The 22,378-nt window shown below is 59.1% G+C and overlaps 1 protein-coding gene across 1 annotated transcript; it reads right to left on the bottom strand.

Moving 5' to 3' along the window:
* Positions 1 to 1,396: 1,396 nt before the first annotated feature.
* Positions 1,397 to 19,997, bottom strand: EIF4H (eukaryotic translation initiation factor 4H). Its single transcript, XM_056108216.1, has 6 exons — positions 19,838 to 19,997; positions 4,617 to 4,804; positions 4,190 to 4,254; positions 4,008 to 4,104; positions 1,863 to 2,000; positions 1,397 to 1,780 (listed from the first exon to the last, which is right to left on the bottom strand). Exons 1-6 carry the CDS (start codon positions 19,894 to 19,896, stop codon positions 1,641 to 1,643), a joined length of 687 nt encoding a protein of 228 aa, XP_055964191.1. The 5' UTR covers positions 19,897 to 19,997; the 3' UTR covers positions 1,397 to 1,640.
* Between the last annotated feature and the right edge of the window lie 2,381 nt (positions 19,998 to 22,378).

Raw genomic sequence — 22,378 nt, 5'->3', positions numbered from 1 at the left:
GTTTCTAGGTGCCGCGGTTGTGCACCAAGAGCATTCAGGTCTGGGGTTTGAGTCTCAGCACACGACAATGCCCCCCACCCAGTGCCCCTCTCAAGAAGGACACTGACCCCGGAGAGCCAACACCGATGTCCCCAGTGGCCCAAGAACCCCAGACGAGCATTAAATATTACGTAAGGTTTTCTTTTATTTAAAAGATCATTCACAAAATACCATATCCATAGATTTCTTTCTGTCATATAGCTGAATGTGTTAAGTGTTTGGAATCCCATTCTTACATGGAAAAGTCAGCCGGGCTGCCCAGAGTGGTGATGAGTTGGTTTGTTCTTATCTTTCCGCATTAGAGATGTAAGTAGGTCATCTGAAAGCATCGGGTGACGCGACCACACAATGCACGTCTTTCTTAAGTTAAGTATTGGTGTTACACAAATGGTTCTTAATTTCAGAAGCAGAGATGACAGGTGGGAGGGAGGGAGAGTTCTGCACATTGCTGGGACTTGTGACAGAGACAGCGGGAGGGAGGCCGAGGGGCCAGTCCGGAGAAAGCTCTGGCCACGCACGCCGCGGCGCACCCGCCCCACTCACGCCCACGGGCTGGGCTCCTGCTAGGGCCCCGACTCTCCGGGGGGGCCCCAGAACGCTGACCTGGCTCACCCCATGTGTCAGCTCAGAAAAGCAGCCCCTGGCAGGGGGGGACATAGCCAGGAGTCACCGACTCACTGACTCCCCACCCCCTGACCGCAGGGCCAGTGCTCCATGCGGGGACAGACAGACGAGGCGTGACGAGACCCTGGGTCTGCACCCTCACTCAGCCGTGCCCCCCGCAGCACTGGGCAGCCCGGGGCGCTGCAGGACGGGTCTGGACGCGGTGCCCAGGGCACCCGGTGGCCACACAGAAGCCGAAGGGCCTGAGCACTGTGCTGCCGTGTCCCCCACCCCGCCCCCCCTCCTGTCTGGGGTGGGGGGGGTGATTCTGCTCGGCCCATCCATCTGCGAGGGCAGTGGAGAGAGGACGACAGAAACGGGGGCAGGGAGACATTTGCAGGGACCCCCAGACACTTTCTCCTTGTTCTGGGACCAAGGGACCCGGCCTGGGACCCCGGCCCTGGTGCCTTCTGGGAAGCCACAGCAATGCAGAACTCCGCGTGCAGGCAGAGGAGGCGCGGTGAGAACAGAGGGGCGGCCGGGGGCTCCGGGGGGCTCCGGCGGGCAGAGGAGGAAAGCACAGGGAGGGGCGCTGCACGCCGCACCACGGCCACTCCTCCCGCAGAGACGCAGAGCGCCCAAAGGAGACAGGGAGGGACAGAAGGACGAGGGGCAGAGAGAGGGAGGGAGAGAGGGAGAGAGGGAGAGGAGACGGAGAGAGAGGAGGGAAGAGAGGGAGGGGAGGGGAAAGGGAGGGGAGGAGGAGAGAAGGAGAGAGGGGGAGAGGGAGCAGCCGGTACTGGGGTGCAGGAGGCCGAGGATGTGCCGGAACCACCTGCTCACTGCTGACATGCACTCACGAGCCGTGTTTCCGGTGTAAGAAGGGAGGGCAAAGGTCGGGCGCAGGACCGGCAGCCGCGGGGCCGCCGCTCCGGGGACAGCCAGGCCGTGGTCTTGCTCCGATTGCCCCCGCACCCCGTTCCCTCCCGCCCACAAGCTCATTCTTGCTCCTTCTGAACGACTTCCTCTCTGGGCCTGGCCCCCCCGAAGATGGCCGAGTTGGGGTTGGCTACTTGGTTGAGGGGCGTCGCAACTGTCCGAGGTTTAAGCTGGAGTCGTGGTCTCTGCGCTCGCTCCTCTGGGGACAGAAACGCAAGCTGTCCAGGAGGGCCGCCCCGCACCCGGGACCCCAGCCCCCCGGCCCCGAGGGCCAGCCTCACCTTCTGTGGGCTCCCTGAAGTCCATGTTGGAGCCCCGGAGTGGGGGGCCGTCTCGGAAGCGACTGCCCATGGGGGGCCCTGTTCGTCGGTCACCTGGGCGGCTTCCTCCCCTGCCTCCCAGAAAGTCATCCCGGAAGCCTGCAGGAAGAGGCGGCAGTGACTCACTGGACGGGACCGGCTCAGGCCGCACGCACCGTGCTGCCATAGGGTTTTGTTTGAGGGCCTTTATGGTTTTTTGTCTGCCCAGCACTGGGCACAAGCGGACACAAGCCCCAAGCGTGTCTGCTGGGTGACCAGTACTCCCAGAACCCCAGGGACAGGGCCGAAGAGTCGAGGGCCTGCAGGAATCTCAGCGGGCAGGAGGAGTTTCTGAATGTCTTAGGAGTGGGGAGGGCTCCTGTCTTGTGCCTGCAGCAGACCCGGGTTCGATTCCCGAGGTCTGACAAGTGGTCCTGGCAAGCAGGGTCAGGAGTGGCCCCCCCGAGCCCTGGGCGGTGGTGAGAGGACAGCACTGGGGCCTGGCCAGCCCCTGGGGGTGTTGAGAGCAGCGCGCCCCGTGGCCCCTGGCACTCCGAGCTGACTCCGGACCAGCCATTGCCCAGTGTTCCGCCTGGGCGCTACCTCGCCCCCAGAGCCTGCTCGGCCACCACTGCCATCCCCCAGCTCCCACACGAGGCACCTGCACAGGGCCACTGAGGCCACAGGGTGGGGGCCCAGTCTCTGGCTGCTCATGGCCTCGGTCGGCGAGCCTTGACCGCCAGGCAGATTGCTTGGTGGCACAGCTCGTGTCCAGTGTGCCTGAGGCCCCACCACGCGGGGCGAAGAAAACATGGGAGGGCTGAGCAGGTCTCAGGCTGCCCGACCCTCCCTGCACGGACACCAGGTCCCTGGAGCTGGCTGTCCGGCAGGAAGCGCGAGCGCGCCATCCCTCAGGGAAGGAGCGGACCCTGGCCGGTCTGGCGGTGGCCTCTTCTCTGCCTGGTGTTTTTGGTACAGGGTAAGCCCCAGGCTGGTGCCTAGCACGCCAGCTGGCACAGAGGCAAGGGGCACCGGCGGGCCGGGAAGGCCAGAGCCCCAAGCAGCGGCCACCAGAGCCTGCAGCTGGGAGGGGAGATGTCGCCTGCTCCCACCCGGCCCAGCTGGGTGAAAACATGAAAACATGAAAAACATGAAAACAGAATTCCTGGACAGGAAAAACATGCAAAGAGCTCCTGGACCAGACTCTTTTATGAATAAGCTCATTTGTGACTGGTTTTAAGACACTGACATTTGTCAACAGATCCAAGTTACCTGTTTGGCGGAAACAGCTCTGGAAACGAGCTGTTCCAGCACGGACACTGCCGCGGCCCTCAGCTTAGCACGCTAGCCCGGCCTGGACCTGAAGGCAGGCGGCGTGGGCAGAGCCGGGGAAAAGTTGAGTCGGGCCCCTGGGTGGGAGGGGACACCAGCCCAGCCCCCCAGAGCCAGACAGTGCAGAGTAAGAGCGAGGGAAGCTGAGGTTCCTAGGAAGGCTGCTTTTGATTTTCTACCTGCTACAATGGACATCCACTAAATATGTGGGTGATTGGGAAAAAAAAAAAAAAGAAGAAAAAGAAACAAGCCCAGAGCTGCAGACCGCCTGGCTGTGGGCGAGAAGGGGAGGGAGGAAAGGGGGGCTCATAGCCACACCTGCACCCCCACCCCCACCAGGGAGAAAACGTCCTTCCTGCCCTCTAACCCGCACTAAGCGAGGGAGCTGGTTCCAAGGCCAACCAGGTCTTTCCTTGTGGAGGACCTAAAATGGTGGCCCGTCCAGGTGAGCACTCCCAAGAAAGAATGCTCCAGGGCAGCAAAAGGCCACTGCAGAGGGAAGTGATGATGAGGCGATTCTGACATGGGAACTGTGCCCGCCCGGGAATCCCGCCCAATACAGAGGGTCCAATGGAGGCACCGCGTCCCGCAGACACGAGCTCCCGGGTGGGGAGTTGGACCAGATACTCCTGAGCGTCAGCGCACGGCCACACCAGCCCAAACACCCGCACCCCACCCCGGCTCACAGCACCACCTGCGTTCTCAGACACTCCATGCAGGTGGAACCTTCCAGACCTACAAAACGGTTCTCCCGAAGGACCCGCGGATCTAAGTGGTTTTAGAAGAACCAATCACCTCTGTCGTCTGGTCCACCTTTCCTGAATCCAAAGCCACCTTTATCTTGTTTTCTGCCTTCTGCAATGTCCACACGAAGGGACCGGTCACCTAGCAGCTGACAGCGAGGAGAGACAGTGTGAGCCTGGGCAGTGAGGATGGCCGCCACCAGCACGCCCGGGGACCCAGAGGCTCATACTTACTGCACCATCATACGTCAAGGCTTCCTTAAGGGAATCCACCTCATCAAATTCTACATAGCAGAATCCTGCAAGAGAAACAGTCCTGTTTCCTCAGGCATTTGGGGGGAAGAGATGGGGTGCGGGGCTCCTCCTGTCCCGGCTGGTCAGAATTCAAGGCGCCCGACTAGGAAGGCCTGAAAGAGCACATCCGGCTGAGGAGGACGCCCCGGCCCGACACTGCGGCCGGGCTTTCAGGCTTCCGGATGCATGTTTCGATCATTTAATAATCAACAGTTATCAATCGACACCTGTCCTGGGTCACCGCACCCGTGAGACTCCAGGACAGACTGGAGCTGTCAGAGCACATGAAAAGGGGCGCGCCGGGGGCCCCCCTGACCATGTGCTCCTGGGGTCTGCGTGACCAGGTCTCACGGGTCCCCACACGCACCTTTAAATTTGTCTGTGTCCTTGTCTCTGACGAGCCGCACGCTGCGGATGCTGAGGTCCTTGAAGATGGCGTCGATGTCGCCCTGGACCGTGTTGAAGGGCAGGTTCCCCACGTAGGCCGTGTACGGGGGCTCCGTGGGCAGCTCCTTCTGGCTGCGGGAGCCATGGCCGCCAGCACTGCCGCGGGACCTGCGGGAGACGGACCCGGTCAGGACCCACCACAGCCGCACACCGCTCCAGAATGCAAACCCCAGCAGCCCTCCCAGCCTGGGGCAAGCGCCCCTTCATGCCAGATCGCACCCCAGGATGAGAAGCGGCCGGAGCTCTGGCCCTGGGGACAGGATCCCAGGGCAATGTTGGGGACCGTGCCCCGCACACAGCCCGTCCACTGAGGTGGGGCCTGCCAACTCCCACCCAGGTCTGGCCAGGTCATGGCAAGAGCACAGGGGAGCCCACGACCCGACAGGGCACAGAGGGGCTGCACTTGCAGCTCTGGCTGTGACCCCATTTGGATCCTGACTCCTCGTTTGGATGGTCCCCCCTGAGGAAAGCCCCCACAAGAATGTCAGGGAATAAAGGCAGGAGTCGTGCAATCAGATCAAGGAGCTCATCCAAGGCGGCAAGACCCACCAAGGACAGTGTCTGGGGAACGAGAGCATCAGACAATCCCAGACCATCCCCACTGCAGGACTGCAGGCTATGAATAACACAAAGGTGGAAAAAGGTTCCTTCAGGCAGCTGCACCGAACTTCCTCTCAGCAGCAACAGAGCAAGAAAGAACGGCCCAGCGCCTGCCCTGCACGGCCAGCACTGTGGTCATCCCGGTACCACATGGCCCCCAGCCCCGCAGGGAGGAAAGCACACACGAACGACCCTCCACCCTGCTCTCTGGACGCACAGCCCTGCCTCACCGAGGGGACCTACCTGCAGGACAGGTCCAGACAGAGGGGCAGCACGTGGTCACTGTGACACTCACCCTCTGGCCACTGACTGCACTGACTGGAGAGGTGACCTTTTCTAAATAAACTTGTAGGACACAGGGGAAAGGGTCTCCTTTCAAAGAGACTGGAATGGGCCCACACAAAGATCTGCTCAGTTACTTTTTTGGAGGGTAGGAGAGCACCCCGCCCCCAGCATGCTCAGGACTTAACTCCTGGCAGGCTCTGGGGACCCTATGGGGTGCTGGGGATCAAACCTGGGTCGGCCGTGAGTGTCCTCCCATTGTGACAGCGCTCTGGTTCCTCATTACTCTTGTACCAGGGACATTCTGGGGGCTGGGGATGCCTTACATCTACAGGGTCCGAGTTCAGTCCTCGGCCCAGCAACGACTGTTCAGCCCTGAGCACCTGCCTGTCCCGGGCCACCCAGACCAGGGCATGAGGCATTCACTCATCTTGGGCCATGGCCTGTGGTGCTCCTGTTCCCAGAGCAGTGCTCCAGCCCTCAGCACCCTGATCACAGCTCTAAGGCCGCAGACAGTCTCTGGGACTGGGGGGCTGTGGGCACCCCTCACGGAAGGCCATGCCGGTGTCGGGCAGAAGCAGCACAGCCAACAGAACTCTGTGAAGAATTCATCCAGAAACGCAGTATGGATCCAACCGTCCCAGGTGGGCAGCGTGGGGGTGGGGGGTGACTCTCCTGGTGGTGGGGGGGCAGGAAAGCCCAGGACCCCGGAGCGAAGCTCACAGCAGGAGCCAGGCGGGTGGAGGGCCACCCCCAGGCCCATTTGCTGCCTGCCCTGCCCCAAGCACGCCAGGGATTCTCTGAAGGAGAAAGGTCCCAGATTGCCGGTGATCTCCAGGTACACTGAGCTGCGTTCCCACCCCCACCCCCCGCAGCGGCTGTTACTGCAGCTTCTAGGGCCCGCCTAGAAACGGGAACTGGGGGTTCAGGGAGGCAGCACCCACCTGAGTGCCAAGTCAGAAGCAGCCTGGGAACTGGCAGGTGGGCCCTCGGGAGATCCCACTGCAGGCGTGTACGGGCCCCAAGGCCAGGCCCCTTCCCAGCACTACTGCCAGCTGACGGCCTACTGCCAGCTGACGGACACTACAGGCCCGTGGCTACTGGTCTCGAGAACTGCTTCCTGAGCGAGGCATCCCGAGAAACCAGCCGCCAGCAGATCCTCCTCCTGAGTAAGCTTAAAACCTCTAATAAAGGGCCGGGCGAGTAGGCACTTGCTGAGCACAGGGTGACACAGGTTGTCACACGGCTGGATGTCATCCCTGAGCACGGATGAGTGTGGGCCTAAAACTGACAGTAAAAATGCTCCCCAAGGGCTGGAGTGACAAGACAGCGGGACATTTAGCCTGGCACAGGGCCGACCCAGATTTGAGACCCTGGTTCGATCCTCGGCATCCCATATGGTCTCAGGAGCCCCGCCAGGAGTCATTCCTGAGTGCAGAGCCAGGAGCAACCTGAGTATCGCCAGGTGTGACCCCAAAAGACCACAACCAACCAACCTCTTTTTTTTTTTTTGCTTTTTGGGTCACACCCAGCGATGCTCAGGGGTTACTCCTGGCTCATGTACTCAGGAATTGTTCCTGGCAGTGCTCAGGGGACCATATGGGGTGCTGGGAATCGAACCTGTGTTGGCCATGTTGGCTGCGTGCAAGGCAAACGCCCTACCTGCTGTGCTATCGCTCCAGCCCCCCAACCTCTCTTTTAACTACTACTGCTTGAAGGAGCCGAGAAAGCTGCCCATCCCCCCTGACTGAGGCAGACCCTTCCAGTAGCCTGCATGCCCCCCCACCCCCCGGCCAGACACTAGCATGGACCTGGAAGACCTCTCAGTGCTGTCTGGCCCAGCGGGAGACCCCAGCTGCCCGCAATCCTACAGCCCGGTGAGGGACCACCCCCCCCCCAGCCAGGGAGGGAAAATCAAGTGATGGCCGTCTTGTAACAATCTGATGACTAAAATTTTAGGGTGGTGGGAGCGCAGAGAGAGCGCTGAGGTTTGTGCTTGCCAAGGGCCAGGAATACTGCTCCATCGTTCGAAGCCTGTCTCATGAGCTGGGGGAGAAGGCAGCTGGAATAGAGAAGGGCCCACTAAGACAGTGACGGTTGGAGGAATCGTTCAGGATGGGAGATGTGTGCTGAACGTAGATAAAGGACCAAACGTGATGGCCTCTCAGTATCTATACTGAAAACCATAACGCCTCAGAGAGAGAATACGGGGGAAACTGTCTGCCGTGGGCGCAGGGGGAGGTTTGGAAAGGGGGGATATACTGGGGGCATTGGTGGTGGGGAATGTGCACTGGTGGAGGGATGGGTGTTGGATCACTGTATGGCTGAAACATGAAAGCTTGTAACTATTTCACGGCGATTCAGTAAAAAAAAAAAAAAAATTAAAAAAAAACGCTTGTGCTTGCATGACAGGGGCCCCCAATTTTAACCCCTGGCACTACTTATGCCATGTGTCCCCCAGCACACTGGGGGGGGGGACTTCTGAGTGGTCAGGAACAGTCCCAGGGCACAGCACGGCGTGGCCCCACGATACCAGGAGTGTCGGGGTCGAGCAGGGCCCCGCTGAGAGTCAGGGTGGCAGGTCCAGACCGTGTGGCAAAGCCCCATGGACCTAACCTGAGCCACCTCCCTGCTCAGGACCAGAGAGCAGAGGGCGCCAACCTGAGGCCACATCTCCTGGGATGATGACTCAGCTGGGGAGGCTGGGCCCAGCTTCCGGAAAGGATCGAAGGGACTGCAGTGCCTGGCGGGCAGGGCGGCCTTCTCGAGGGCGGGCCAGCAGGACCAGGCACCAAGGAGCGAGTGTGGCAAGGATGCAAGGATGCAGGGACACGGACACAGACACGGATGGACGGACGGACACACACACACACCTCCTCACTCACAGGGGAGCTGGGGCGGAGGGGAGCACGGAGCCGGCATTCGACCCACCCAGTGAGATGAGGCAGGAAAGGAAGCCCAGGAGGACTCCAGGACGCATGGAGCCCTATAGGACTGACACCCAAACACGGGCAACTTTGTAATTATTTATCTAGAGGTGATTTAATACAAAAAAAAAAGAGAAAAAAAAGAAAAACCCAGGATTGAAGTCATCCCCAGAAGTGGTGCTGCTGTTCCAGTTACAACGATTTCTAGTGCATCAGAACCTGCAGCTCTTTTTTTAAATTTCTTTTTGGGTCACACCTGGCAATGCATAGGGGTCACTCCTGGCTCATGCACTCAGGAATTACTCCTGGTGGTGCTCGGGTGACCATGAGATGCTGGGAATCTGGGAATCGAACCTGGGTTGGCTGCATGCAAGGCAAACGCCCTACCCACTGTGCTATTGCTCCAGTCCCAGAAACTGCAGATCTGAAACACTCTTGAAACACCCAAAGCAACGCCAAGAGGCCAAGGCACTTCCTAGGAGCTTGGGCCGCCCTGCTGGCCCGACATGCAGCTGAACGCACCCAGTTCCATCCCCAGGACTGCAGGGAACTTCCCAAGTCAGGTGCCCATGCCTCCCAACTACCTCCCCCGCCCATGTCTTTAAGAGTAAAATTTAAGTTAAGTAATCAGTATTAACACACAGCCCACCCCCCCCCCCCCATGCAGGAGAAACAAATGAAGGTGTGATGGGCAATAGGCGGGACCTACTTGCTTTCTGGACAACACCTTAAAATGCTAAATTCCCCCAAAGCTGCTCCTTGCTTGTTCCATAAACATATCCTGTGCTACCTATTAGTAACAAATTACATTGGAGCAGAGGCCCCAGACTTAACTGACCCGCCACAGGCTTTTTTCGGGGGCGGGGGGGGCATAGCACCCCCTATAAATGTACCCTCAAGTGACCAAACAGAATGCACCCCGAACCGCCCCCTGGACAGAATCAGGAGCCTGTGGCCTCAGCACACAGGCCTGCCCGGCATGAGGGAGGCCCTGGGTCCCAAAAACAAGGAGAGGAAAAAAATGAGCAAGGAACTGATAACTAATGCATAATTAATTACTTGATTCAGACTTGGATTTTACCTAGGGCTTTTTTTCCTCTTCCTGGGCTCAGCTAAACTGCTATAGTACTTCAGCCACAGCCCATGTTTTCAAAACAAACAAAAAGAGCCAATGCACTGGATTCAAGGGCTTGATTTCCAACCTTCCCTGGGCTCCTAGTCACTGGGAGTCTCCTAGGACTCCAGGAGCCTGAGGGCGGGGCGCAGGGTCTGGAGAGTTCTCCCCCTCCGGGGTGCAAGCCATCACAGCTGAGCCATGAAGAGCCTTGCAGGGACAGCTCGGCCCCTCCTTCCTGCCTGCAGCTATTTCGGTAGCTGGTGCTCACCAGGGGAGGAAGCCTCGGGTCTGTCAGCTACAGGAGGACAGCAGACTCCCACTGCCAAGGCGGTGCTCGGGGCTGACTCCTGGCTCTGAGGACCCTAAGGGAGCGGGGATCAAGGCGAGCATCCTCCCCGTGGTACTATGGCTCCTGCCCCAGGAACTGGTATCCATCTGCCTGACGCTGCGTGTGAACTCTGGAGGGCGAGGACACAGGGTCAGCCCCGCTGAGGGGGAGGGAGCAAACAAGACCCGTGGGAAACACACAAGATGGTCAGCTCGGGTCACAGCAGTCCCCAGGGTCAAAGTCAGGAGGGAGCCGTGGACAAGGGGGCCCTTAGCAGGAGGGCTGTGGTGCCAGGAAGGTCCAGGCCTCCTGTCTCAGCAGAAGCGTGCGAGGGAGAAGCTGTGGCAGTTGAGGGGTTCAAGTCCCAGCACTTCCACAGCCAGCACCGCCAGGGGCCACTCTGGGACAGGGCCCCGCCCTGCCCAGCAGGATGGGTTAAATACTTTCTTTGCAAGCAGGAGGCCTAGGGCTAAACTACCAGCAAAGGGCAGGGAAGAGCCTGAGACCTGCCCGCCCTGCCCCCCCCATCACAATAAAAGGAGCTGCAGCAAGCTCTGCAGGAGCCAGCCCCTCAAGCACCAAACAAGGTCCCTGCTTTGAGGCACGCGGCTGACCCATGCAGATGCGATCCAGGCGTCACGCAAGCCCTCTAGGAGCACCCTGAGCACTGCCAGCATGACACCCAAACACCCATGCAGACACGGTGTTTTACTGGCACCCACCAGTGGGGGAGGCGGGTGGGTGGCTGCGGGCTCCACGAGGATGGCGAACACCAGGCAGCTCTGCCTGAGCCTGCCGCACATTTCCTACAACAGGTTCACTGTTTTAGGGCTGCTGGGAGGGCGTTCGCCTTACACACAGCTGACCTGGGTTCAATCCTTAGCACCCCATGTGGTCCCTAAGCATCACCAGGAGTGGCCCCAAACACAAAAGCAAAGAAGATGACCGCAAGAATGGCCCACTCCTGTGTAAGTGCCTGTGGGACAGCGTCAGCCGGCCCACCCAGGGGCGTCTAGGGAGCCACCCCTTAACCCTGGAGGGCAACAGGCAAAGGTTCAAACGACCTTCTATTGAATGGGGGAGGGGGGACCTGAGAATCCACCATCGGAATCCACTTCCTGAGCACTGTGTGGGAGTGCCCCTAGTTTTCTGGGTGTTTTTTTTTGGGGGGGGGGGGGGCACACCTGAGAATGCTACACGATGCCTGGAATCAAAGCTGGGCCGGACACACGCACGGCAGGCGCACCACCCGCTGTGTTGCCATTTCCAGCCCTGTTTGCTCTATGGCTGCAGAACGGCTCCTGTGGGCAGGAAGCGGGAGTGGCTTCTGGAGACGCTCCCCTCCCATGGACGTGCTCAAACAGCCAGCGTGGCTGAGGACAGCGCAGAACGGCGGCAGAGAAGGCAGCAGGGCTGGCTGGCGTGCACTCGGAGGGGCTGCGGGGCCCGGTGCTCGCAGTCCTTGTCCCACCACACAAGCTCTGCTGTAAAAAAGGCCCGCGCCATCGCGCGACCGTAGGTTCCGTGACTGTAAGAAACAGCTCAGCCTTCACCAGCCAGAGCCCAGAGTGGGCAGCGCTTGCATTTTCAGACAACAAAACACTGTTTGTTTGGGGGTCACACCCAGTGCGCCAGACGGGGGACACACACACACACACACACACACACACGACACAGGACCAGGAGGCGCTGGGGATGGACCGGGCCTCCCACAAGAAAGCATGTACCCGGCCCTTGGAGCCACACCAGCAGTGCTCAGGGGACCATATGCAATGCTGGATTCAAACCAAGGTCGGCCATGTGTACACGGCTGAACACGAGAGGGCCCACAAGTAACTGATAACTGCACAATCAAAGTCTGCTATTCGGTCCAGGACTTGAGCTGTGGCAAAGCCACAGCCCAAGTTTCAGGCCCTGGGGCCCCACGTGCACAAGTGTGAGCCTAGCAACCCCGCGGTCTGCCAGCCCAGCGAGCACAGCAATCACAAAGGAAGGTGAGGGGCTGGAGCCACAGTCCACCGGGGAGGGGAGGGCGCCGGTCCTGCTCACGCCTGACTGGAGATGGAGCCCAGTCCCCAGAGCACCGCCAGGAGCAACCCCCAGGCACCCCAGAAAAGAAAAAAAGGCATGTAGGGTCTGTGGCCAGGAGATGTGACCCCCATCATCCCAACACAGCACCACACACAACAAGAGAAGGCGCTTTTCCACCCTGGAGAAGTCCAGGTTGTCTCTTGAAAATGTATTCCTTCCAATCTCTCCACTAAATTTCTTTCGGAAAAAAAATTTTTTGCCACACACACACACACACACACACACTTCCACTCAATAACCTCAACCAGCGGCGACCATTAAGATCTAGGCTCCTGGGACTGGAGTGATAGCACAGCGGGTAGGGCGTTTGCCTTGCACGCAGCTAACATGGTCGACCCAGGTTCGATTCCCAGCATCCCATATGGTCCCCCGAGCACCGCCAGGAGTGATTCCTGAGTGCATGAGCCAGGAGTAACCCCTGAGCATCGTCACTGGGTGTGACCCCCCCAAAAAAAGATCTAGGCTCCAGGCCTGAGGACATGGGTTCAACTTTCACCCTGCAGGTGCCCAGGCTGATCTGCCAGGAGCCAGCGAGCACTGCCAGGTGTGCCCCCTGCCCCGAGAAACACTAGCGAGAAAAAGAGCAGGCACCTATCATTTGGTAGGTACAAGGGCCAGCAGCATGTGCACACAAGGAGTACTTCCGAACTCACTAGCTCACCGGCTAATGCCACAGCCATACTGTCTCTGTGGTGTCCAAGGAATGAAGGGGGGTGGGGGGGATGGTTCCTGGTCACTGAGCTACACCCCTGGCCAGCGGCCTCAGAGCTCCACAAGTCATTTCCTGTCCCAGGTAGTGTGTGTGCCCGCGCACATGAGAGTAAGAGAGAGTGAGAGAGAGACAGAGAGAGAGCGCGCACATCAGTACACAACAGTGATTAGTGAACTGGAACCACACCGACATCAGTGCCATGGGGCCATGTGTTCAGAAGACTAAAATGACAGCTTTTATGACATCTATTGTAACATACACACAACACCAGAGCCTGAGAGGTGGAGGCAAGGGTCAGGGATTACTCTTGGCAATGCTTGGGGTTGTAGATGAGGTCATACGAGGTGCCCAGGGTTAAACCAGGCTCAGCCATGGGCAAGGCTGGCACTGAACCTTTACTAATCTCCCTAGTCCCAGCTTCATTGTTAAGTGTTAGGTAGACCACAGATCAGAGGAAATTATGATTCTGTTTTCAGACAGCCCAGGAAGCACTTCTAGACAGCCCCCCCCCGCAGCCCCCCTCACCCATTAACAGCCCTGGCTCATTGGGGCTCTGGTCCGGATCTCTTCTTTTGGCAGGAGATAACCAACAGAGCTGGAGGTGGGACCCACAGGCAATGAATGCCTGCAGCCAGTCCGACACGGCCTAGGCAACTTACCTTCACAAGAAACCAGGCAGATCCCCCAAATGCACAAGGCTTGAACCATAAACCCTGCAATAAATGCCGTGTGGAGAGAACACTAGCTCCCACCAATCCAGAACACAGTCCCTGTTGCAAGGTCTAGAGTACACGGCCAGTCCAGGTTGGACCCCAGCTCCCCATATGGTCCCTAGAGCCTGCTGAGAGTGATTCCTAAGCACAGAGCCAGGAGCAAGCCTGTTTGGGCAGAGCCAATGACTGTCACCAGGAAAGGCTCCCGTGACAATCAGTCACAAGCTGAACCGGTGCTTCTGTTCACGGGCATTTTTAATTGGGGTGGGGGGTGGGTTGTGTCATACCCGGTAGTGCTCAGGGCTTACTCCTGCCTCTGCATGCATGGGTGACTCCTGCTGGGACTCTCGGGGTGCTGGGGATCAAACTTTGGGTGGTCACGTGCAAGGCAAGTACTCCCCCCTGTTGCACTATCTCACGGGCCCAGGCAGGCCCTCTGGAAAGTGAAGGGAGCCTCTCTTCAAGGGAAATAAAGTACTTGCTGCCAAGTTTAAAAAAAAAAAAATCAGGCTCTGGGCCAGAGTGATAGTTTAGGGGTTATGACGCTTGCCTTGCTCACAACCGACCTGGGTTCGATCCCTGGCATCTCATACGGTCCCCCAGCATCACCAAGAGTCATTTCTGAGTGCAAAGCCAGGAATAACCCCTGATCATTGCTGGGTGTGACCCAAAAAGCAAAGAAGGGGGGGGAAACCCACCTCACGCTCACAAGCAAAAAAATGAGCAATTTTAATTTTTTTCTGATTTGGGGGCCAAACCCAGAGGTAAAGATAAAGATAAAGATAAAGGCCCTCCCGTTGATCGTCGATTTGCTCGAGCGGGCCCAGTAACGTCTCCATTGGAGACTTTGTTGTTACTGTGTCTGGCATATCGAATACTCTCGGTAGCTTGCCGGGCTCTCCGAGAGGGGCGGAGGAATCGAACTCAGGTCGGCCGTGTTGGCCGCTTGTAAGGCGAACGCCCTACCCGCTGTGCTATCGCTCCAGCCCGGGTACTCAGAACTTACTCCTAGCCCTGAGCTCAGGGATCAATGAGCTTGGGGGACCACTGGAGGTGTGGGCATCGAATGGGTCAGCCATGTGCAAGGCAAGCACCTCACCCACTGTGCTATCTCTGTGGCCCCCAACGTTTAGAAATTTAAAATTCTTTTTTGGGGGAATCAGGTGTGAGGAACCCAGGGAGATTCAAAGGGCTGGTGTGCAGGATCTGTGGGCAGGAAAACTGGGCTCAACCTCTGGCACCATCAGGAGTGAGACCCCCTTACCCCCAAACTGGAAGTGGGGGTCTGTCAAGGAGCTCAGGGGTCACTCCCTGCGCTGCGTGACCAATGCTGGGCCAGGAGACCCATCGCTGTCTGGGCCCACTGGGATCCAAGCCCAGATCCCTGGTGCCAGCCCCTGGGGAGTAACATTAGTAAACAGGACTCGCTACTGTATCATATGTGTGGACAGGAAGGCTGTCTAAGGGACTAAAGGGCCAGGTACTGGTACATTGTTTAAAAAAATATATACCCTTCCATTAAAAGGGTCATTTCAAACACAGAATATGGGTCTGGGCCATCTAGCTCAAAGGACTCAGCACCAACCCTGAACACCGCCAGAATGACCCCAGACCTTAAATTAAAAAAATTTTTCCCAGGCCTGGAACGACAGCATAGCAGGTAGGGTGTTTGCCTTGCACGCGGCTGACCCGGGTTCGATTCCCAGCATCCCATATGGTCCCCCAAGCATTGCCAGGAGTAATTCCTGAGTGCAGAGCCAGGAGTAACCCTTGTGCATGGCCAGGTGTGACCCAAAAAGGGGGGAAAAATCCCAATAAATAAATAAACACATAAATAAATACATAAAGGGGGCTGTGTGATAGAACAGCAGGAAGGCGCGTGCTTATGCACATGGCCGGCCCAGGTTTGATCCCCAGCATTCCATACGGACACAAAAGCACCACCAGGAATGACCCCTGAATGCAGAACCAGGAGTAAGCCCTGAGCTCTGCCAAGTGTTGCCCCCAAAACAAAATAAAATGGAGACAGACAGAGAGAGAGAGAGAGACAGAGACACAGACAGACAGATTAAACAGGGTGGGAAGTAATCCTTGCCCTGCAGGTGTCAGGCTGAGTTCGCCCCTGGCACTCTAAGGATCCAAGCCCTGCCAGAAGTGATCCCTAAGCAGAGCCAGGAGTAAGCCCCAAGCACCGTGGGGTGTGGCCCTCAAACCAAAAGCAAACAGAAATCACAACACAGGGAAGGGGGAAGGTGCTGCCTTGTACCAGGCTGACCCTGGTCCATCCTGGGCACCACGGGGGTGTCCCCATTCCCCCAAGAGAGCACCAAGATTCATGACAGCAGGTAAGCTACTGCCAACATACACAATCACAGCCCTTCTCTTGAGTGACGCAAGGGCACAGGTCTAACCAGGGACACAAATGATGAAATCCGTCCCTGCCCAGGAGGCAGGCCCAGGCATCTGCCCAACTCTGCTTCCTTGGTCCAGCAGGGTGGACACTGGAAGCTGGAGTCTGAAGAGACACCGGCCTGCTAGCCTCCTTCCTGCATGCTGCCTCTCGAAGACTTTGTACAGGTCCAAGGTCTTTCCAGAATACACAAGTTTACTTCATGTAGAAACATGACACTTCAAAAATTCAGTTTTTTAGGGGTCCGAGTGCTAGTACAGTGGAGAGGGCATTTGCCTTACAAGCAGCAGACCCAAAACGCCAAAAACAAATAAATTATCATACTGCTCTTACCTGGCTTTAAAACAAAAATAAAACCACAAGTAATTTACTTCCGATTACTCAGCAGAGCTTCTCCTACTAGCCCTAAGGGAACTACTTTAAGACATACAAGCACCTCAGTACTTGCAGTAACCCTATAAAAAAAAAAGGGGGTTTCTGTCTTTTAACTGGGAGGAGGATGGCTTCCAAGCAGTTCCTAGGGGCGACTACCAGGCTGGTGGGCTCAATGAAGGGTCCGTGCACAGCCACAGTCACCCCCAGGGCCATACACAGAGGTTCTGGAAGCAGGGAATCAGGGGCCTGCACGCTGTGGTCCAAATGCTGGGTGCTGGATTCTAGGGCGCCCCCTTGTCCTGACGTGAGCTCTCTCCCCTGCCAGTTCCGTCTCCAACGTGAGAAAAGGTAGGAGATTTGCTCCAAACCATGGCAGAATCGGTCTGAGCACTGTGATGCTGGATTTCAAAGCCCCCAGAGCACTCGGGCAAGCTGAGATCCGCGGTAGCAAGTCAGGCGCATGGGCTGCCACAGAAGTAAACAGGATTCCAGAACCAGCCTGTTAGGACCTTCCCAGGCCATGGCATTACTGCCTCTCTGTCTCCTTCCCCGTCTAAGGTTTAAAGAAAGTGTAAGAATTTGGCAGAGATGCCAAGCTTTCGGGTAGAATACAGAACATCTGAATATGCAGTTTCTACCAGGCACTATGAAACCACATCCCTGCTTCTAACCTACCTGCGGCCCGCCGGTGGGGGGGAAGCACTCCAGCTGGAGAGGTAATCAGGACCCGCTCGGGCCTTGCACGCAGGAACCCCAGGTCCCAGCCTCGGCACTGCATGGTATGCCCCCTCCCCCTCCAAGGAAATCTAAGAACTGTATCACTCCTCATTTTATTGCCAATGGCAACGGAGAAACCGAGCCTCCAAGATAACTGAGGAATCTGCCAGGCAAGCACATTCAAAATCTGAGCTGGGGGATTCTGTTCCGACTAGTTTGGGGGGCAACAATGGGAACTGGTCCTCAGTTGGTAAAGCCAGCCCACTGCCACCACTCCAAGGCAACTTCACCAGTGATCACAAATCACACGCACGAGGATCCCGTTTCATTATTAAAACCAAGATCTCAGGGGCCAGAGAGCATAGCCGGACGGTGCCTTGCACGCAGCACACCCGGGCTCAATCCCTGGTACCCATGGGTTCTACTGAGCACTGCCAGGAGTGATTCCTGAAGGCAGAGCCAGGAGTAACCCCGAGGATCACCGGGTTGACCCACAACCCCATACCCCAAGTTTTCAGCTGACTATAAAATGTCACTTGCTGTTCCTTTCACCTGTAATCACCAGGGTTTTGAGTCGTCACAGTTCAGTGAATAAAGGAGGTGAGAAGCCGAGGGGAGGTGTCAGGACAGTCCCCAACATCCGACCAACACAGGGAATCCCATGTGGCTGGGTGTGGTCCACAAACAAAAACAAATTTAAGAGAGAGAGAGAGAAAACAACCCATTGACTTTCCATAGGCAGACTCTTCAGAGGCATTTACTAATGTGATCGTAATTCAAGTCCACCTGAATTTAGTAACCAGTGAATGGCTGATCGCTTGGGAAAATGTGAGGTAATTCAGGCAAAGTTATCTGCTCTAACGCAGGCAAGCCCAGCAGGTCTCAGGAGAGACCAGCTTGGTCGCCCAGGAGGGCCTCCTGAGGGCAAGACCAGACAGGGCTCCCCCAATACACAAATCCCACCCCACCCCCCGGATTTTCCCAACTACCTTGAAGGAACTGGAGGCCGGAACTTCCCCTGTACCTTTCTTTACAGCAAGCTCTCAATAGGAAATTCCCAGAAGGTCAGGGGGTGGGAGAGACTGAACTACAGAGCAGGGCCTCAGGAGGGGCGCGCGTCTTCCTGCAAACTTGTTTTCGGAGTCGGTCTGGGCAAACCACGGCATTTGGAATGAACGGCACCAAGAACTGGTGATTCACTCCAAGTCTCAATGCGCCCAGCCACCAGCAGGGCCGGAAAATTTGTTAGAAACAGTATTAGGGGGTGGGGAGTGGGGGAGAAGCACACCCCAGGTTCTGGGGCCGGAGCAATAGACACGGGTGGGATTCCCGATCCCGGTGCCCGCCAGGACCGATCCCTGAGCGCAGAGCCAGGAATGAGCCCTGAGCACTGCCGGGTGTGGCCCAGAACCCAAAAATACCCAAACAAACAAACAAAAAAACCCCCCTCAGGTCGGGAAAGGAGAGCCCAGCACACCGCATGGTCTCCCTTCCACCCACCCAAGCATCATCGGGCACCAAGGGTTTAAAAAAAAAAAAGAAAAAAGGCGCCCTCCACCCTCCCCTCGGCATTTATAGACTTCAGTGCGCCATTCAAGCACAAAATTGAGGCATAAAACCTACCCCAAAGGCAGGAGCATCGCGCCCCACATCCATCCCTTTGTTTTTTTACTAGCAAATAAAATATATATATATATATATTTTTAAACCACCCGTTGGCTCCACCCCTCCCCACTTCCGCGTTCAGGAGTCGGCGAGGATGGGGGGTCCCGCCTGCACCCCAGCGGGCCTTTGTTCCAGCCACGGGGCGGGTAAGGCCCCTTCTCCATCCCTGGGGCTTCCGGGCCCAGACTCCCCCCCCCCCGCCCCACCCCGCGGCGCCCACCCCGGGGTGCCATTGTGCGGGTGCGCGCTCGGGGCCCCCCAACCCTCCCCCGGAAGCGCACACAAAAGGCCACGCGTGCCCTTGACAAACAGCCGCGAGGCTCGGGCGCCAGCCCCGGGACGCCGGCGAGGTCATCGCGCTCGGGGAAGGCCACGCGGGGCGGGAGGGGACGGGACGGCGACGACGACGACGGGCGGGAAGGCGGCGCCCCGAGGGTCCGGGAGGACCCCCGAGTCACAGCCAGGTGGCCGAGCGCGGGGAGGGCGCGCGCGCGCACGGCGCACCTGTCAGCGCGGCGCGGCGCCCCGACAAAGGAGGGAAAACCCGGGAAAAAGGCCGGGGCGGGTCGCCCACCCCCAACCCCACCCCGCCGCGCCGCGCCGCGCCGCGCCGCGCCGCGCCGCGCCGCGCCCCTCCTCCCGCGTGGATCGGGCCATTCCCGGGCTCCCGCCGCCGAGCCGCGGCCTCGGGTCTGGGGTCTGGGTCTGGGGTTCCGAGTCTGGGCCTGGGGTCTGGGCCTGGGGTTTGGGGTCTGGGGTCGGGGTCTCAGATTCTGAGTCTGGGCCTCGGGTCTGGGGTCTGGGGTCTGAGGTCGGGGCCTCGGGTTTCGGGTCTGGGTCACGGGTCCGGGTCCCGGATCGCAGTCTGGGTTCGGGCTCGGGTTTCGGGTCTGGCTCTGGGTCCCGGGTCCCGGGTGTGGGATCTGAGTCTGGGCCTCGGGTCTGGGGTCGGGGTCTCGGATCTGGGCCTCGGGTCCGGGTCCGGGTCTGGGATCCGCGGTCGGGGCCCAGGGTCGGGGTCCGGCCTGGGCGCGGGCCCGTAACCGCCGCCCCCCCACCCCCCCCAGCCCGGCGCGCCCTGGCCAGGCCGCGGCGCTCGGGCCGGGGGGCGGCGGCGGCGGCGGGGGCGGCGGCGTCCCTCCCCCGCCCTCGGCGGCCCCCCGCGCCCGCGCCCGCCCGCGCCGGCCCGCGCCCGCCGCCTCACCCCCTGCCGCCGCCGAAGCTGCTGTAGGCCCGGTCGTCGTAGGTATCGAAGTCCGCCATTTGCCGTGTCCGCTCCGAGAGGAAGCAGGGCGAGCGAGGAAGGACCCCGCGGTCTAGCGCCCCGCCCGCCGCGGGGCTGCCCGCCGCGCCGCCTGATCGCAGCCGCACGCACGCACGCCGGCGCGTGCGCGCGCCCGGCCTGGCCGCCGGGGCAGCTGCGGCGGCGCGCGCGGCCACGTGGTGCGGGCGCGGGGCGCGCGGGCCGCGCGGCCGCCCATTGTGTGCTGGCCCCGCCGCGCCCCGCCCGCCCGCCCCGCCCCGGCCCGGCCCGGCCCGCTCGGGTTGGGGGCTTTGGGGCCGGGGCTGCGAGGGAACCGGGGTGGGTGTCGGGCCGGGGGCGGCTCCAGCTCAGCCTGCCGCAGCCTCAGACTTTTTTTTTTTCTTGCTTGCTTTTGGGTCCCACCCGGCGATGCTCAGGGGTTCCTTCTGGCTCATGCACTCAGGAATTACCGACAATGCGATGCACGGGGACTAGTCTACTCTTGGCTCTGCACTCAGGAATCACTCCTGGCGGTGCTCGGGGAACCCTATGGGATGCTGGGAATCGAACTCTGGTCGGCCACGTGCAAGGCGAATGTCCTCCCCCCACTCCCCCCATGCTATCGCTCCAGCCCCCCCTTTTTTTTTCTTTTTTAGGGTCACACCCGGCAGTGTGATGCACAGGGGCTATTATTCCTGGCTCTGCACTCAGGAATCACTCCTGGCGGCGCTCGGGGGACTATGGGATGCTGGGAATCAAACCCCGGTGGCCCACGTGCAAGGTGAACGCCCTCCCCGCTGTGCTATCGCTCCAACCCCTTAGACATTTTTGGAAAAAAAAAAAAAAAGCTTTTGAGTTTCTTCACGCTCTTGGGAGGTTAGGCGGGAGAAGCATCCCGCCCTGGCGCGAATTCTTCGCGTGGGTCTGGAATGAGATTGCGCACGCCGGGCGCCCCAGGGCGCAGTGCAGGGCTCGAGGGGACTAGATGGAACCGTCCTGGGAGCGAGCGGGGCACCACGTGGCCCACCGAGGCCCTCCAAGACCCATCCCCGTGCAGACCCAAGAGTAAACCCCATCATGGGAAGGGGGGCGTTCTGGTCCGTCCTTCACGCCCTACCGAGGTCACCAGTTGCCCCCCACGAGCGGCTCTCCAGCATGGCCACAGCCCCAGAAGCACAAGGGCTTAATGCAGAACCCAGCAGCTTGGAGCAGAAAAGTGAAAGGACTATGCGTTAATCCAGGCAATCATTTCTGCCCAGAGGGGAAAGGGTGTTGCTCCCTTCCGCCCTCCTCCCTCTGGAAAGAAAGATGGCAGCCACATGGGGGCCTTGTGGACAGCAGGTATGAGCCGGGGGTGTGGGGGCGACTAAAACCTCATGGGAAGGGGGGCGTTCTGGTCCGTCCTTCACGCCCTACCGAGGTCACCAGTTGCCCCCCACGAGCGGCTCTCCAGCACAGCCACGGCCCCAGAAGCACAAGGACTTAATGCAGAACCCAGCAGCTTGGAGCAGAAAAGTGAACGGACTCTGCATTGATCCAGGCCATCAAGTCTGCCGGAGGGGAAAGGGTGTTGCCCCATTCGCCCTCTCCTCTCTGGAAAGAAAGATGGCGGCCACATGGGAGCCTTGTGGACAGCAGGTATGAGCCGGGAGTGTGGGGGCGACTAAAACCTCATGGGAAGGGGGGCGTTCTGGTCCGTCCTTCACGCCCTACCGAGGTCACCAGTTGCCCCCCACGAGCGGCTCTCCAGCACGGCCACAGCCCCAGAAGCACAAGGGCTTAATGCAGAACCCAGCAGCTTGGAGCAGAAAAGTGAACGGACTATGCATTGATCCAGGCCATCAAGTCTGCCGGAGGGGAAAGGGTGTTGCCCCATTCGCCCTCTCCTCTCTGGAAAGAAAGATGGCGGCCACATGGGAGCCTTGTGGACAGCAGGTATGAGCCGGGAGTGTGGGGGCGACTAAAACCTCATGGGAAGGGGGGCGTTTCGGTCCGCCCTTCACGCCCTACCGAGGCCACCGGTTGCCCCCACGAGCGGCTCTCCAGCACGGCCACAGCCCCAGAAGCACAACGACCTAATGCAGAACCCAGCAGCTTGGAGCAGAAAAGTGAAAGGACTATGCGTTAATCCAGGCAATCATTTCTGCCCAGAGGGGAAAGGGTGTTGCTCCCTTCCGCCCTCCTCCCTCTGGAAAGAAAGATGGCGGCCACATGGGAGCCTTGTGGACAGCAGGTATGAGCCGGGGGTGTGGGGGCGACTAAAACCTCATGGGAAGGGGGGGCGTTCTGGTCCGTCCTTCACGCCCTACCGAGGTCACCAGTTGCCCCCCACGAGCGGCTCTCCAGCATGGCCACGACCCCAGAAGCACAAGGACTTAATGCAGAACCCAGCAGCTTGGAGCAGAAAAGTGAACGGACTATGCATTGATCCAGGCCATCAAGTCTGCCGGAGGGGAAAGGGTGTTGCCCCATTCGCCCTCTCCTCTCTGGAAAGAAAGATGG

The sequence above is a fragment of the Sorex fumeus genome, unplaced genomic scaffold (genome assembly GCF_029834395.1).
Source record: "Sorex fumeus unplaced genomic scaffold, SorFum_2.1 ptg000199l, whole genome shotgun sequence".
NCBI classification, from domain to species: domain Eukaryota; kingdom Metazoa; phylum Chordata; class Mammalia; order Eulipotyphla; family Soricidae; genus Sorex; species Sorex fumeus.
This window is presented reverse-complemented; position numbering and strand designations above follow the sequence as displayed.

Bases quoted from the DNA above. Each gene is read 5' to 3' on its own strand.
- EIF4H (XM_056108216.1), bottom strand. From the start codon at position 19,896: ATGGCGGACTTCGATACCTACGACGACCGGGCCTACAGCAGCTTCGGC. The intron at 4,255-4,616 runs GTGCGTGTGGGG...TTTCTCTTGCAG, and splicing joins GGACACAGACAAATTTAAAG to GATTCTGCTATGTAGAATTT. The intron at 4,105-4,189 runs GTAAGTATGAGC...CCTCGCTGTCAG, and splicing joins CCTTGACGTATGATGGTGCA to CTGCTAGGTGACCGGTCCCT.